Source organism: Antennarius striatus, chromosome 18 (genome assembly GCF_040054535.1).
Source record: "Antennarius striatus isolate MH-2024 chromosome 18, ASM4005453v1, whole genome shotgun sequence".
Lineage (NCBI taxonomy): Eukaryota > Metazoa > Chordata > Actinopteri > Lophiiformes > Antennariidae > Antennarius > Antennarius striatus.
This window is the reverse complement of record NC_090793.1, coordinates 17,696,041-17,708,745: the sequence shown is the minus strand read 5'-3', so window position 1 is coordinate 17,708,745 and position 12,705 is coordinate 17,696,041. Positions and strand designations below refer to the sequence as shown.

At 38.4% G+C, this 12,705-nt stretch overlaps 2 protein-coding genes across 6 annotated transcripts; both read left to right on the top strand.

Annotated features, from left to right (window-relative positions):
* The first annotated feature begins 19 nt into the window (after positions 1 to 19).
* Positions 20 to 4,816, top strand: LOC137612347 (phospholipid phosphatase-related protein type 5-like). Its single transcript, XM_068340841.1, has 6 exons — positions 20 to 603; positions 1,113 to 1,245; positions 1,897 to 2,147; positions 2,218 to 2,394; positions 2,677 to 2,814; positions 3,100 to 4,816. The coding sequence occupies exons 1-6, from the start codon at positions 400 to 402 to the stop codon at positions 3,127 to 3,129; spliced, it is 933 nt and encodes a 310-aa protein (XP_068196942.1). The 5' UTR covers positions 20 to 399; the 3' UTR covers positions 3,130 to 4,816.
* A 511-nt stretch (positions 4,817 to 5,327) lies between these two features.
* Positions 5,328 to 12,675, top strand: palmda (palmdelphin a). Of its 5 annotated transcripts, none has more exons than XM_068340946.1 (9): positions 5,328 to 5,347; positions 7,169 to 7,217; positions 7,415 to 7,495; positions 7,769 to 7,896; positions 8,030 to 8,144; positions 8,279 to 8,303; positions 8,374 to 8,490; positions 8,794 to 8,900; positions 10,228 to 12,675. In XM_068340946.1, exons 2-9 carry the CDS (start codon positions 7,173 to 7,175, stop codon positions 11,224 to 11,226), a joined length of 1,617 nt encoding a protein of 538 aa, XP_068197047.1. In that variant the 5' UTR covers positions 5,328 to 5,347; positions 7,169 to 7,172; the 3' UTR covers positions 11,227 to 12,675. The 5 variants fall into 5 exon arrangements, with proteins under 5 accessions (XP_068197047.1, XP_068197045.1, XP_068197046.1 ...); XM_068340944.1 differs by having other exon boundaries at positions 8,371 to 8,490; XM_068340945.1 differs by having other exon boundaries at positions 5,334 to 5,347; positions 7,172 to 7,217; positions 8,371 to 8,490.
* Positions 12,676 to 12,705: the final 30 nt, after the last annotated feature.

Genomic DNA, 12,705 nt, shown 5'->3' with positions numbered 1-12,705 from the left:
TCCTTTCTTTATCTTTGTTGTGATGTGAGGAAGATGCGATGTGACTTTGTGTTCAGTTGACTGCGAGTGGCTTTTTAGAGGTTGCTCAGTGAGACAGAATAAATTCCTCAATTCGCTGCGGTCAGATGATTCAGGAAAGTCACAGGAGCGGAAGGATGAGATTTCCCTCCCATTCCATCTCCGAAGGAGCGACCGTCATCATCAGCATCCTCAGCATCAGCATCATTGTCTTTACAGTCAACAACATCCTTAATTTTATTTGAATTTCCACATCATACTTGTTTGGAATACACAGCGCTGTGGGGGACACTCTTAACTAGCGCCAGATGTGAGACAGCAGCTATTTTTGGACTTGTCATTGCTGAAGGAACAGAGTCCATCACGCTGCTGGAGCCCAACATGCTCTACTTCCAGGTGGTGATTCTGGCTGCCGCGGTGATGCTGGTGTACTATTGTGAGTTCACCGATACTTTCCGTCCAGCACAGCAGGGATTCATTTGTAGAGACCCAACTTTAGCAAAACCAGATCCCGGTCCGGAGCAGGAGAGCCTCATTCAACCCGTGATCCTGTACTCTGTGGTGGGGGGACTTCCTGTTGTACTGGTGAGTCTTTAAACTCAAGGTAATGTCTGTTTCATTTGAATGATGCTGTTAGAAGGAGAGCTACAGAGAGGCCTCCAGATGCTTTGAGTATTTTGTAATTTCACTTGGAGCTCTGTGAAATTATTACCAGAGTCTGACTGACCCAAATGTCATTTTAAGCTCATGTCACCCATTGTTTAGGTAGCAGATATAGTTCCATCTCTTCATGTACCCATTGGTGTATTAGTGTGATAATGACGTTTGGTCAAACGCATTATTTTTAGCCTTCAGACCGATTCCACCATTTACCAAGAAAAAAATAAATCTAAAAATAATTAATAGCTGTTACTGTTATTTAAAGGTGCATCATTTGATTTCCTGGTCAAGTTTTCAGCAGAATATTTGTACCCCTTATGACATGAATCTTTCTTAACACTGGCAAAACCAAAAATAATCTTTTAAATACTTTAGCAAATTCTTTTCATTAATTCCTTAGTAGTCTTTCCTGAAATGTTTTATTCTGTTTGGAGATTTCAGGTGTTGAACTATTAATCTTCATCCTCCACCACAACTCAAACAACCTGTATGACCAAGAGAAGGTTTTCATCTTGGGCGACTGTTGCTATGTGAACCCCATGGTGCGTCGGACTGTCCGCTTCCTCGGTGAGTTAAATAAAAAAATACTGTATTACATTAAATAAACCTAGATTCACATTTTGCTGTTTTTTAAATTCATTATTTCATGTCTTTTGTAATTACTTAATGTCAAGTCCCAATGAGATTAAATCTCTTTTCAGCTCTGCTCAAAGACAGGAAGTAGTAGTTATAGGGTTACAAATAGAAAAATAGAGCAAGGTGGAGCCAGCAGTTCCTTGTAATTGAATCAAATTTGGATCAAAAATCTCTAAAACATAATTGTCAAAGCCAAAAGACAAGGAAAATAAAAACAGCCGTTAGAATCATACATCTGGAAATAAATTTAAGATTCTTGGTCGTTTTTATTCCATTCATAAATTAATTTTTAGGAGTTGTACCATCTTTTTTTCCAAGTGGGTCTTTGACATTAAAATTACAAAAAGGCTTATTAAATGTAAATGCTGAAGAAATAAACCATTAAAATGAAGAGCACACTGTTTGAAATGAAGCATGGCTCAGACGCAGCTAAAAACAGTATTTAATGATAAATGTGGGATAATATCATGTGCTTTTACTTTCATGCTGTTGTGGATGTATTAAAATTTAACATGGTATAGCAACCTGCCTTTTCAAACGTAGCACAAACGTCAATGATGTGATCTGTGTGTTGTTCTGCAGGCGTCTATCTCTTTGGTCTGTTTGCAACAGATATCTTTGTCAATGCCGGTCAGCTGATCACAGGAACTCTGGCTCCTCACTTCCTGTCTGTGTGTCAGCCTAATTACACCGCCCTTGGATGCCAGGACACACCACAGTTTGTCAGCCAATCAGATGCTTGCACCGGTGATCCTGATGACATCATGAGAGCTAGAAAGACTTTCCCATCTAAAGAGGCTGCGCTGAGTCTGTACACAGCCGTGTACCTGGCAGTGAGTGTCTCTGTTCAATGCAGCACCAATGAGTTTACTCTGGTATGAATGAAAATCATCTCCTTTTCAGATGTACGTCATGTCCTGCATCCGTTCCAGTGGGGGCCGTCTGACTGGCCCCCTCCTCAGCCTCTCCATGGTCAGCCTGGCTGTCCTTACCGGCATCAACAGAGTGGCAGAGTACCGAAACCACTGGAGCGATGTCATGGTGGGACAAACCATAGGAGGAGCTATCGCCGTCTTTTTGGTAGTACTATTATTATTATTATTATTATTATTATTATTATTATTATTATTGTTGTTGTTTTCATTATTATTATTATTAATAATAATAATGTTAATACTACTACTGTCATTACAGGTATTATTACACATGCAGGTTAAATTATCTGCTCTATACATGTTGTTGTTTGCTATTTAGTTTGCCTGCCATCAAGATTAGGTGATAGGTGATAACAGAAAACCACTGTTTTTTTTTTAGATGTTTCATGATGGGGATGTGCTTTTTAAAAGTCTTTCTTCTGTGCAGGTGGTGTTTGTGCTTCACTATTTTAGAACAAACTCTACGATGTCTCAGAACCCCTCAGATGCATCAGCTCACACTGATGAGGCTCCAACCCAAATGAATTACATGATAGAAACAAGGAATAAACCCTTTGTTGCACAGGTAAAGCATGCATGTACATTAAAATGCATGTAGGGTTTATAATACCTTCATTTTCAAGTAGCAGACTATACAAGCAGAGTCAATATGCGATATGGCTAAGGACAGCTTTTCTGTCCATTATTCTCACATTGCATAAATTATGACTGGTATACATACTTAAAAATACATGAATACTTCAAAACAAGCCTTTTAGGAAAGTGAGTTTTAATCTCAAAAGATTTAATTTAGTAAAAAAAAAAAGATCAAAGATAATTTCTAATTTAAACTTATTTCCTATTCTTCTAGAGCCCGGGATCCTGTACGGAAGTCACATGACTGTGACCCCCACTCCCACTGAAACGGGATGGTGCCTCATCTTCTTCATTACATCATTTTTCCAAAACACAACAGTCCTACGATTGTCTGACCACCATAAAATGAGTTTTTGATCGCTGGTTCTGATATTGACAATATCATTGGTATCATAATTAGTTTAATAGATATCAAAAATAATTCCCTGATGTGACTTTTACTTATTTATTTATTTATTCAGTTCCAGACATGTTATTGCAACATATTTCACTTTCATCAGTGTTGAAACATCATCAACAACATCTGAAAAGAAAAGAAAAAGGGTTAACGGGTAGAAGCCATTGGCTTGTAAGATTCCCGTCCCCTAAATCATAAACAAAACATCTCTGTCATTAGAATATGTAATTAACAAACTCAGACATTAAAAGTCTTCAACCAGTTCATACATTCAATTTTGACAGACGTTCATACCCTTATCCACTTCCAGAAATTAGCCTTTTACCCTAGAGTATAACCATGTTTACATTCTTCCTAGGAACACAAGGTTTGTTAACATCATGGATAGTCAAAACTACAAGTTGAACTTGCCAGTGTTCTCCATAAGAATATAATGATCATATTAACCTTTCTTAAGGTTGTCTGATTATTTATTTCACTGTGCATGCCTGCCCTCTCCACTTGCTGTCATGTTAACTTGTCAAATAATTTATGTTTTATTCATTGAAATAGACCAAAGAACCCGAACTTACAAAGACGATGAAGTTTAGGCCCCAGGCCTTCACTTGGATCCATACAAATTTTCACTTTCTTCTCTGCCTCAAACCCAGTCTTTTTTTTTTAACCTAGATTTATGTCCAAATCATCCAGCAACTTTATTTTAATGCTAACAAACAAACAAAAATATATCCTTGTTTTCATGTCTACATGAAGTGTGGTGTTTGGCTCCATTCCTTCATAAAGACAAGACAACCGTAATTGTCTCATCTTCAGCTGCTGCTTTGTGGAGCCTATCCCAGCTGGCTACAGGCTAAATTTGGGGTACATCCTGGACGCATCACCAGCCCATGGGTGGGGCCACACGAAAGAAATACAAGCACTCATAGAATAATCATTTAACCTAAAATGTGTTGCTGTAGATGGAAGGAAGCCTGAAAACCCACAAAGACAGGTATTAAAAGGGATGGAACCCATAACCTTCTTGCGGTGGGGCGACAGCCACTGTGCTGCCTGTTTTTGGCTCCGTATGATATAATTTTTATTGTTTAGTTGCATGTCTGTGAAAATGTAGCACAGTTATGACCAAAGGGATTTTACTTTGTACGTGTTGCCTTTAAATATTGCATGATGTGGTTTTTTTTAACATCTAATTTGTAACTGTTGATGAAGCCATTTGTTTAGTGTCGTTAAAAAGTAGGATCTTCATTCATGCTGCATGTAGCTGTCATAGCGGGTCAAACTGAATGTTTGTGTAATGAATATTTTGGATTGATATATGCAAACATGACGAAAAATCTTTCAGTATTTAATGTAGCTGAGAAAATATTTGAAAATACTGCAATGAAATGTGTGTTTCTGTTCTCTGTTGAGCAGGGAATAGGGAAATGTCATATTAAAAATGTTAAATAATAGATTAATAAAATTTTGATTAAATTTTTCTGTTCTGTACATTTATAATGTAGAACTATAGTGACAACAAGGTAATATTCACTGAAACACGTGGTGACGTAGTCTGCTATTTTTTTGTGTGTCTTTGAAAACCTTAGAGCACACTGATGGTCAGAATTTGTCATTTAAAAAAGTTTAAATGATTGATTAGTAATTACTTTTGCTAATTTTGATCAATTTTAACATCCAGTCTGAGACAAAAAGTTATTTTTCTAACATGTTTAAAGGTTTGACAATAAAATTCAGTAACTTCTATTGTAGCATTAATGTTCAAACAGTATTAAATTAATACTACTGAACAGAATCAACGGTACCGAGTGTTACAGGAACTGGAACTTCTGTCAGATGTTTTATTATTCAGTCATCTGACAGCAGAAGATGGATTTTGTCTGGAGTATAAAGACTTTTCGGGGCCACACATCTCTGACTGTCATTGGCTGGCAGAGGGACAGCGACCTGTCAATCAGCTGTGAACGATTTGCACCCAGTAAGCCCCGCCCAGCTGCACCTGCAGCTTGGCGGGCACGCGCTCCTCCTCCTCACGGTCAGTCGCAAGACGTAGAAGTGCTGCTCTGAGGTAGGACCGGTGCGCGTCACTGTTTGTGGTCATTGTAATATATTAAGGTGTAAAATAATAAGTTGTGTAGACAGAAATAGACATAAACGAAAAGAATGTTGTTGTTGTTGTTTTTTTTAAATATCTGAGGCAAATAGCAGAGAAAAACCAACTGAAGAGAGAATGTAGAATGTTGTGTTGGCTTTTAAAATGCTGTCACATAGACCTGTTTAAAGTGATGACGTTCATCTGTTGAGATAAAGAAAGACAGAGAGAGGTGAAGATCATTCCCTCATTCTGCTTAAGCATAAATTTCTCCTCTCAGCAGGGGGGCTGGTGCACTGAATTAGACAGTTTTATCTGGTCTTTATATGCTGGTGAACTCACACTCATTAGCACATAGTTTTCATTTTCTTTACTCGATACTGGACTGTACTCTGAGAACAAATGTAGTTACTGAATATTTCATATATTTCTCGTTAGATAATTTTTCCATCCTAAAATTATTTAAGTATTTATTGTCCAAAGGCCTAAACTTTGTTCTGAAATTTATTTTGTTTCTCAACAGATGGGATCTTAAGGCAAATGTTAATTTTGAAATAGCTACACATCATCAAATTACTAATGTTTTGCATCCAAAACAGAAAATTGCAAATCATCTTTAAGTGTTTAGAAGATGCTAAAATATTACTACAGTAAACATAGCGTAAATATTTAACAGAAATACATTATATTTGAACAATAGAGAATAAAGTGGATGGTATGTAGCTGCATGGCAAATAGAGAAATGTCTCTACTATGTAGATGTCAGTAAAATGTCATTGTGCCTCCGCTGTATCTGGCCAGCAGATGGTTTACACAGATTAACATGAGCAGATTAGCCCAACGTACCCTCTGCTTTACTGACTGACAGGTTGTAAACTCCAGTCTGTGGTGTTGTTGGGTTTTTTTTGTAGAAACAGTGAAAAATCAGTCTGATTACTCCCATCCTCGTGTGTTAATATGTTTTCCTTCATCTGAGATATGACTGGAGAAATAAATCAGACAAAACACTGCCTCAGGCTGACAGAGGCCTTGTTCCAGAGTGATGGCCGAGTAACATACATGTCACCCCTCTCCTTTGTTGAAAGGACTTAGAGCAAAATAAATCTGAAAACCTTTTCTCCTGGAAGACCTGAGGAAATGGGTCAAAGATATAATGAGACTGATTGTGTTTAGCTATGGGATAGACTGACCAAACATGCAATAAAAAGGGCTTAGGGGGTAAAATAGCTGCCGATTGACACATTGATATAAAATCTGGTCACAAACGCCACAGTTTTAACGAAGAAGTGCCTCACACCAGCTGCCTGTGTTTTCACTTTGATAAACGGTGGTGTTGAAATAGAAGCATTACTGTGTGAAGTTGTTTCTAAGAATATCCTCCACCCTGTATGTGTGTCTGAACCCTGAACCCAGATTTACATTAAACACACAACCATGATCTTTGAATTTATTGATATAGTGTTGTTGTTATTTTGTCTAAGTACTGTATAGGATTCCTGGGAGAGTGTTTTTTTAAAGGGGATTCTTCCAATTAGATTTAAAATTGTTTTTAACTAACGGTGGTGTCCCGATTCATGGCTTGGATTTTTTTCTCATCTGTCAAACAAAATATGGTCAGAGCGACGGCTTGTTTCCAAATAAACCTGTATGTCGAGCAGCTTGTTTCTCAAGGTACTACTGTATTGTGTGCAATCCTAATGTCTCATATAATTAACTATATGTTCTTTCTTGTCCACCTCACCTTTTCTTCTTCTGTAAATCTTGCTCTCTTTCTCTCTCTTATTGTCTGGATTGAAGCAGGATGGAGGAGTTCGACCTGCTGAAGGAGAGATTACAGGCCATAATTGTAATGTTTTTTTTCTTTAATATAATAACACATATATATAACACATTTACATACAAATCAGATATAGCCCTGAAACTACCCTATGCATTCATTTTATGAATGTATAATACTAACCTATAATAATAATATAGTGTAATCAAGCTAACTGCTTTGTAAATTCACTCATATAACATAATATATCTGTGTGTCTGTAACAGGACAAGCGCCACATTCAGGAAGAAATCAGACAGAAGAAACTGGAACTGGACCAAGAGAAACTCAGGCTGCAGCATCTTAAGGTGCAACTCATGCATTAAAACTTACCCGAATGACACATTCGACAAAAGAACTAGATATGTAACTGATGGATGCATAGTACCTGGTTTTTTTAAATTTATTTAAGCAGTATTTCATTTTGTATTTTGTTCTTGTAACTTTGACAGTTATTGGCACCACTAGCTATTAACAATTAGAGGAAGTCACACCTGTTTTCTGCTGTAGGTGAAATATTCAATAAGGTTTAATCTTACTTCAACAGTATTGAGGTTTGTGTCATCTTATTTTGGAATCAGAAAAAATCTTTGAGAGAGCAGTGGCTCCTGCAGGATTCAGCTTCCCACAATGCAACAGACTCTCTAAGGCAACAGAACTTCCAATGGGAGCAGCAACAGACCAAAAATCTGCAGTTCAGCATTCACAGGTGTACACACACACACACACACACACACACACACACACACACACACACACACACACACACACACACACACACACACACACACACACACACACACAGAGAATTACGTGTTTCTCATCTGCTCTTTGTCCCTCAGAATAGAGATGGAGGTTCAGTCTCTGGAGAGACAGGAGTCCATTATTTCGACCAATGAAAGTCTAATCCTCAACAGATTGAAGGCTGTGGAGAAAAGCTCAGAAGACATTATCAAGGTGTAGACACACACACACACACACACACACACACACACACACACACACACACACACACACACACACACACTTGTCAAAGTTGTACTTCTATGTTTTTATTGTGCTGCTTTTATTCATGTTTTTTTTCCGTATAGGAGGTTCAGGACAGCTTTATTCCTGGTGAGTTAAAATTAAATATTCACCAACATCAAACATATTCATGTTAACAATTCTTTTTTCCTCCCAGCAGAACCATTGGAGGTTCCCACAGGGATCCGTAATGTCCTGGAATGTTTTTCTCCACCAACCAACAATCACTCTGAACCAAACAGACCAAGAAAGAGCGAGACAATTTCGTCCACATTTTGTAAAGACACTTGAAACACTCTGTTCTTTTTCGTTTATGAGTCTTCATGTGTTCAGGATTTATTTCTTGTGGTCTAGTTATGGCTAATGGCTAATATGTCAGATAATTGGCCCCAAAATATGGAAGCACAGGACAGTGCAAAATAATATTCCCGATACTATGCACATGCACTAAATGCTTTCACTACAGAGGGAACTTTTGACACTTAGCTTTATAATTCACCTTGTTAAAAATAAATTACAAAATTTCAGTTTGGCTGTAAATCGATCTTCACAAAGACGTTGTTCTGTATCTGTGTTTCAGCTCTGTTTGCCAAGGAGATCGATTTGAGAAGAAACCTGTCGACTGGGGTCAGCAAAGTACTTTCAAAACTTCCTCCTGAAGAGGCGAACCGACACCCTGGGCTCAAGGTGTGTGACGACACCAGGAAGTGTTTTTCATTTTTCATTCAAGTGTTGCAGGCATTTTCAAAAGTCATTTAAATATTTTTTTCTCATTAAGGTACACACAGCATGTACACCCCACATTGACAGAAAAACACAGAATTGTTCACAGTTTTGCAGATTTATTAAAAAAGAAAAACAAACATCACACATCCATCAGTATTCAGACTCTTTTCATGGTCCCAGTTAAAAAAATGTCCACCTGTCTTCTGTATCCTGAATTAATTCCCATTAAATCCACTCATTCCGGTCACCTGTGTTGCTGCAGCCACCTGCTTCCCATCTCCAATCAGACTCCACCTACTTAAACTCTGATCAGACCTCAGTTTGATGACAGACAATCATCAACTCATCTTCAGGTTTCTTGGACTCCATAGTGATTTTGCTTGTTTGAAATGCTCAGTTGGGTTTAAGTCGGGGCTCTGGCTGAGCCATTCAAGAAAAGTCACTGAGTTGTTGTGAGGACACTCCTCTGTTATTTTAGCTGTGTGTTTACGCTCATTGTCTTGTTGGGAGGTAAACCCTTGGCCCAGTCTGAGGTTCTGAACACTCCTTCAATTGTAACCAGTCCTCCTGACCCTGCAGCTAAAAAATACCCCCTCAGAATGATTCTGCCACCACCATGGTTCGCTGTTAGACTATAATGGACAGGTGATGAGCCGTGCCTGGTTTTCTCCTCAAGTACCACTTAGAATTAAGACCACAAAGTCACAAACGTATTCCATTTGACATTTATGGAGGCCACTGTGCTCTTAGGAAGCTTAAGTGCAGCAGAAATGTCTTAGTAACCTTGACCAGATTTATTCCTTGCCACAATTGTGTCTCCGAGCTATTCAGGCAGTTCCTTCGACCTCATGATTCTCTGGTTCTCTAATTGTGCAACCTGCACTGTGAGCTGTAAGTGTGTGGATTTCCTGATCAGGTTCAATCAGTAGAATCCAGCAGAGCTGGACTCCAATGAAGGTGTTGAACCATCTCAAGAATGAGCAGAAGAAATGGACAGAACAGCATTCAATATATGAGCATCACAGCAGATGGTCTGAGTACTTATGGCCATGTGACATTTCAATTTTTCTTACTCTTGGGTCTTTATAAGTTGTGAACCAGTTTTAAAGTTACGTATATATATGAAATCATTGGTTTTCTCATTCAGATCATACATCTGTACATCCAATAACACAATGAATAAATCAACTATTCCTACCCTAACCCTACTCTTCCACAGTCAGCACCAAGACAATCTTGTTTTCCTGTTAGTATTTCTCTAGTGACCCACATTTATTTCCACTTACAGGAGTCACTTGACCTGAGACATGTGTCTGAGCTCTCAGCCAATGAGGTGAAACAGTTGCTGCAAAGTGCCTCGATGCATTACCACACAAAGCATCATAACGCAAACCACCAACCGCACTGCAGAAGCAAGGAGAGCTGGTCTTACAGCGACTGTGGTGAAGGAGACAGAGCGTGTGGGTGTGATCTCAGGCAGCAGACAACATGCCACAGTTCACATCTTTTCAGAAACAACGTCTTGGAGAAACACTTGACTTGTAGCGACCAGTGGTTGGGAAAACCAGGCGTAGAACATCTGGGTAGTCACCAGGAAAGCCGATACAGTTGGCAGGAAGTAAGAAATAACAGAAGCAATTTGACAAACTATAACAAGTTGGGACATAACGACCAGAAAGACAGAAGCTACAGCTCTTGCCTGGTGGACAACTGTCATCAGGAGGATTCACATTCTGTCCACCAAACCAATGGCAACTGTAGAAGCAACAGTTTGGTAAATGGAGGCCAAGTCAATGGAAGTCGTCTGCCCAGACTACATGATCAGAAAGTAGCCAACGACTATCAGCCTCAGCTCTACTACACTCCAGCCAGCTATATCCCACTCAGGGATTACATCAGTGTGGACGAAGACAAACTTTATTGTGTCAATCCATCATCTTATGCGAGAGTACCCTCCCCTCTTTATGCAGATGACACCCCATATACAATCCTCAATACCCTGGATTCAACTGAGCCAATCACAGCCGTCTTCATGGGTTTCCAAAAGGCACAGGATGACAGCAGGCAGGGTCAGGAGTTTGACGGTTCTCTGAAGGCAGAGCTGGTTGTTATTGAGGACAATGATGCCGGCGGTGATGACAACAGCATGAAGGAGAAGAACTACAGTCATCCAAAAGTATCTAGAGCCAATGAAAGTGTAGGACATGAGGGGGGAGCTGGAAACAGATGGACAGAGAGTATCAAAAAGACTAAAAACAGACACAAAGCTTGCTGTGCTATCTCCTAACTGGACTTACTTATGCATGTCTTTATTTCGTGAAAAGTAATTGACTGAATGAATTTGTGTGGACCTATAGCGGCATGTGGTTAGACACTTGAGGCACATCTCTGCACAATTAAATACACATTACCATTTACCCTTTTATAATAACTGCCCCAAGTGATTATAGAACATAAAATTAGAAAAAATAAACAGTATGTAAATTTGTCAAAAAGAAAGACACGTTTATGACTCCAGTTAACGTTTCCTTTGGCTCCCTCTGCTGGTGGAAACGTCCTGCCTTCAGAAACATCAATGCAGACTTGAAAATATTTTTACTACAGTTAAAGCTAGAGAGAACTTTTATAATGACATTGACAGTTTTTCAATATGACCTTTTAAAGTTTTATATGGTGTTTTGTATTATTATAGATTGGATCCAGTGTAGGTTTCAAAGTTCGTGATGGTTGAATAATCCATTTCAGTTAACGGTTAAACCAATAAGAGCGTGAAAACTTGTGACAGCTTTCACTGGCCGGACAACAGCAACTTCAAAAAATTTCTGCTAAATTATCGATATATGAACTTCACAGACAACTGACATAAAATACAAAGCTCACTTCTCTACATCGATATCTTACTGTGTCATAATGATATTAAAATATTTTCTGAGAAACTTCAGAAAACATGTTTGTGCTATTTTTTTTGTCCAACTGCTGCACTTTTTTAAAAATTCTTAATAAATGTGTTCATGTTTCTCTGCAATAGTTGAGAAGTTTTGTGTGTCAGGATATATCTTGTAGTTAATAGCATCAGGTCAAGTTAGATTAATGGCAGTGCTGGTATCATTGGCGCTGACAGACAATCAGCCTGAATTTGTCACTGGATACAGCGGAGCTATTGTTGAGATGATGAGGGGTATAATCAGTTTAGTACCCACGTTAGGAAACACATCCCCCAACATCTCCACCTCCACACGCCTCTGACAGGAACACAAACACAACTTGATGTTCATTTATTTCCTCTGTCATCTTCAGCTTTCAAAGCAATGACATGGTCTCCATCAGAACATAAGTGTGTTTTCTCCAAATTAATTAACTCAGGATAAAGTTTGTATTAACACTGACAAGACAAATTAGCAAAATGTTGATAAAGCTCCTCTGACACAGTTAAAAACATTAGAAAAAGTGAAGTTTTAATGTTTCATTCTTGTAAATGTGAAATATTTTTCCTCAAATTTCAAATGTACTGCCCACTGCACACGTAACGCTGTCCTCTCACCCTGTCTCCTTATGTAACTGCCTTTACTAGAGATAAAGGTGGTTTACATCTCAGCAATAATGTTACATCATATTTCAGATTAGAGCATCACCTATATGGATATAGAACATTTCATATAAGGCAAATTAGTGTGTTTTACAACAAAATACAATTCAGCAAAAGTGAAACATAAAATAAGCTACAGCAGTTTAAAACAAATTATGATAAAAATTCTGGTTAATTTTC

Excerpts from the sequence above, each read along its gene's own strand:
- LOC137612347 (XM_068340841.1), top strand. The coding sequence starts at position 400 with ATGCTCTACTTCCAGGTGGTGATTCTGGCTGCCGCGGTGATGCTGGTG. Across the intron at positions 2,148-2,217 it reads ACACAGCCGTGTACCTGGCA|ATGTACGTCATGTCCTGCAT; the intron begins GTGAGTGTCTCT and ends TCTCCTTTTCAG. Across the intron at positions 2,815-3,099 it reads ATAAACCCTTTGTTGCACAG|AGCCCGGGATCCTGTACGGA; the intron begins GTAAAGCATGCA and ends CTATTCTTCTAG.
- palmda (XM_068340944.1), top strand. The coding sequence starts at position 7,173 with ATGGAGGAGTTCGACCTGCTGAAGGAGAGATTACAGGCCATAATT. Across the intron at positions 7,496-7,768 it reads TCAGGCTGCAGCATCTTAAG|AAAAAATCTTTGAGAGAGCA; the intron begins GTGCAACTCATG and ends TTTTGGAATCAG. Across the intron at positions 8,491-8,793 it reads GACAATTTCGTCCACATTTT|CTCTGTTTGCCAAGGAGATC; the intron begins GTAAAGACACTT and ends TCTGTGTTTCAG.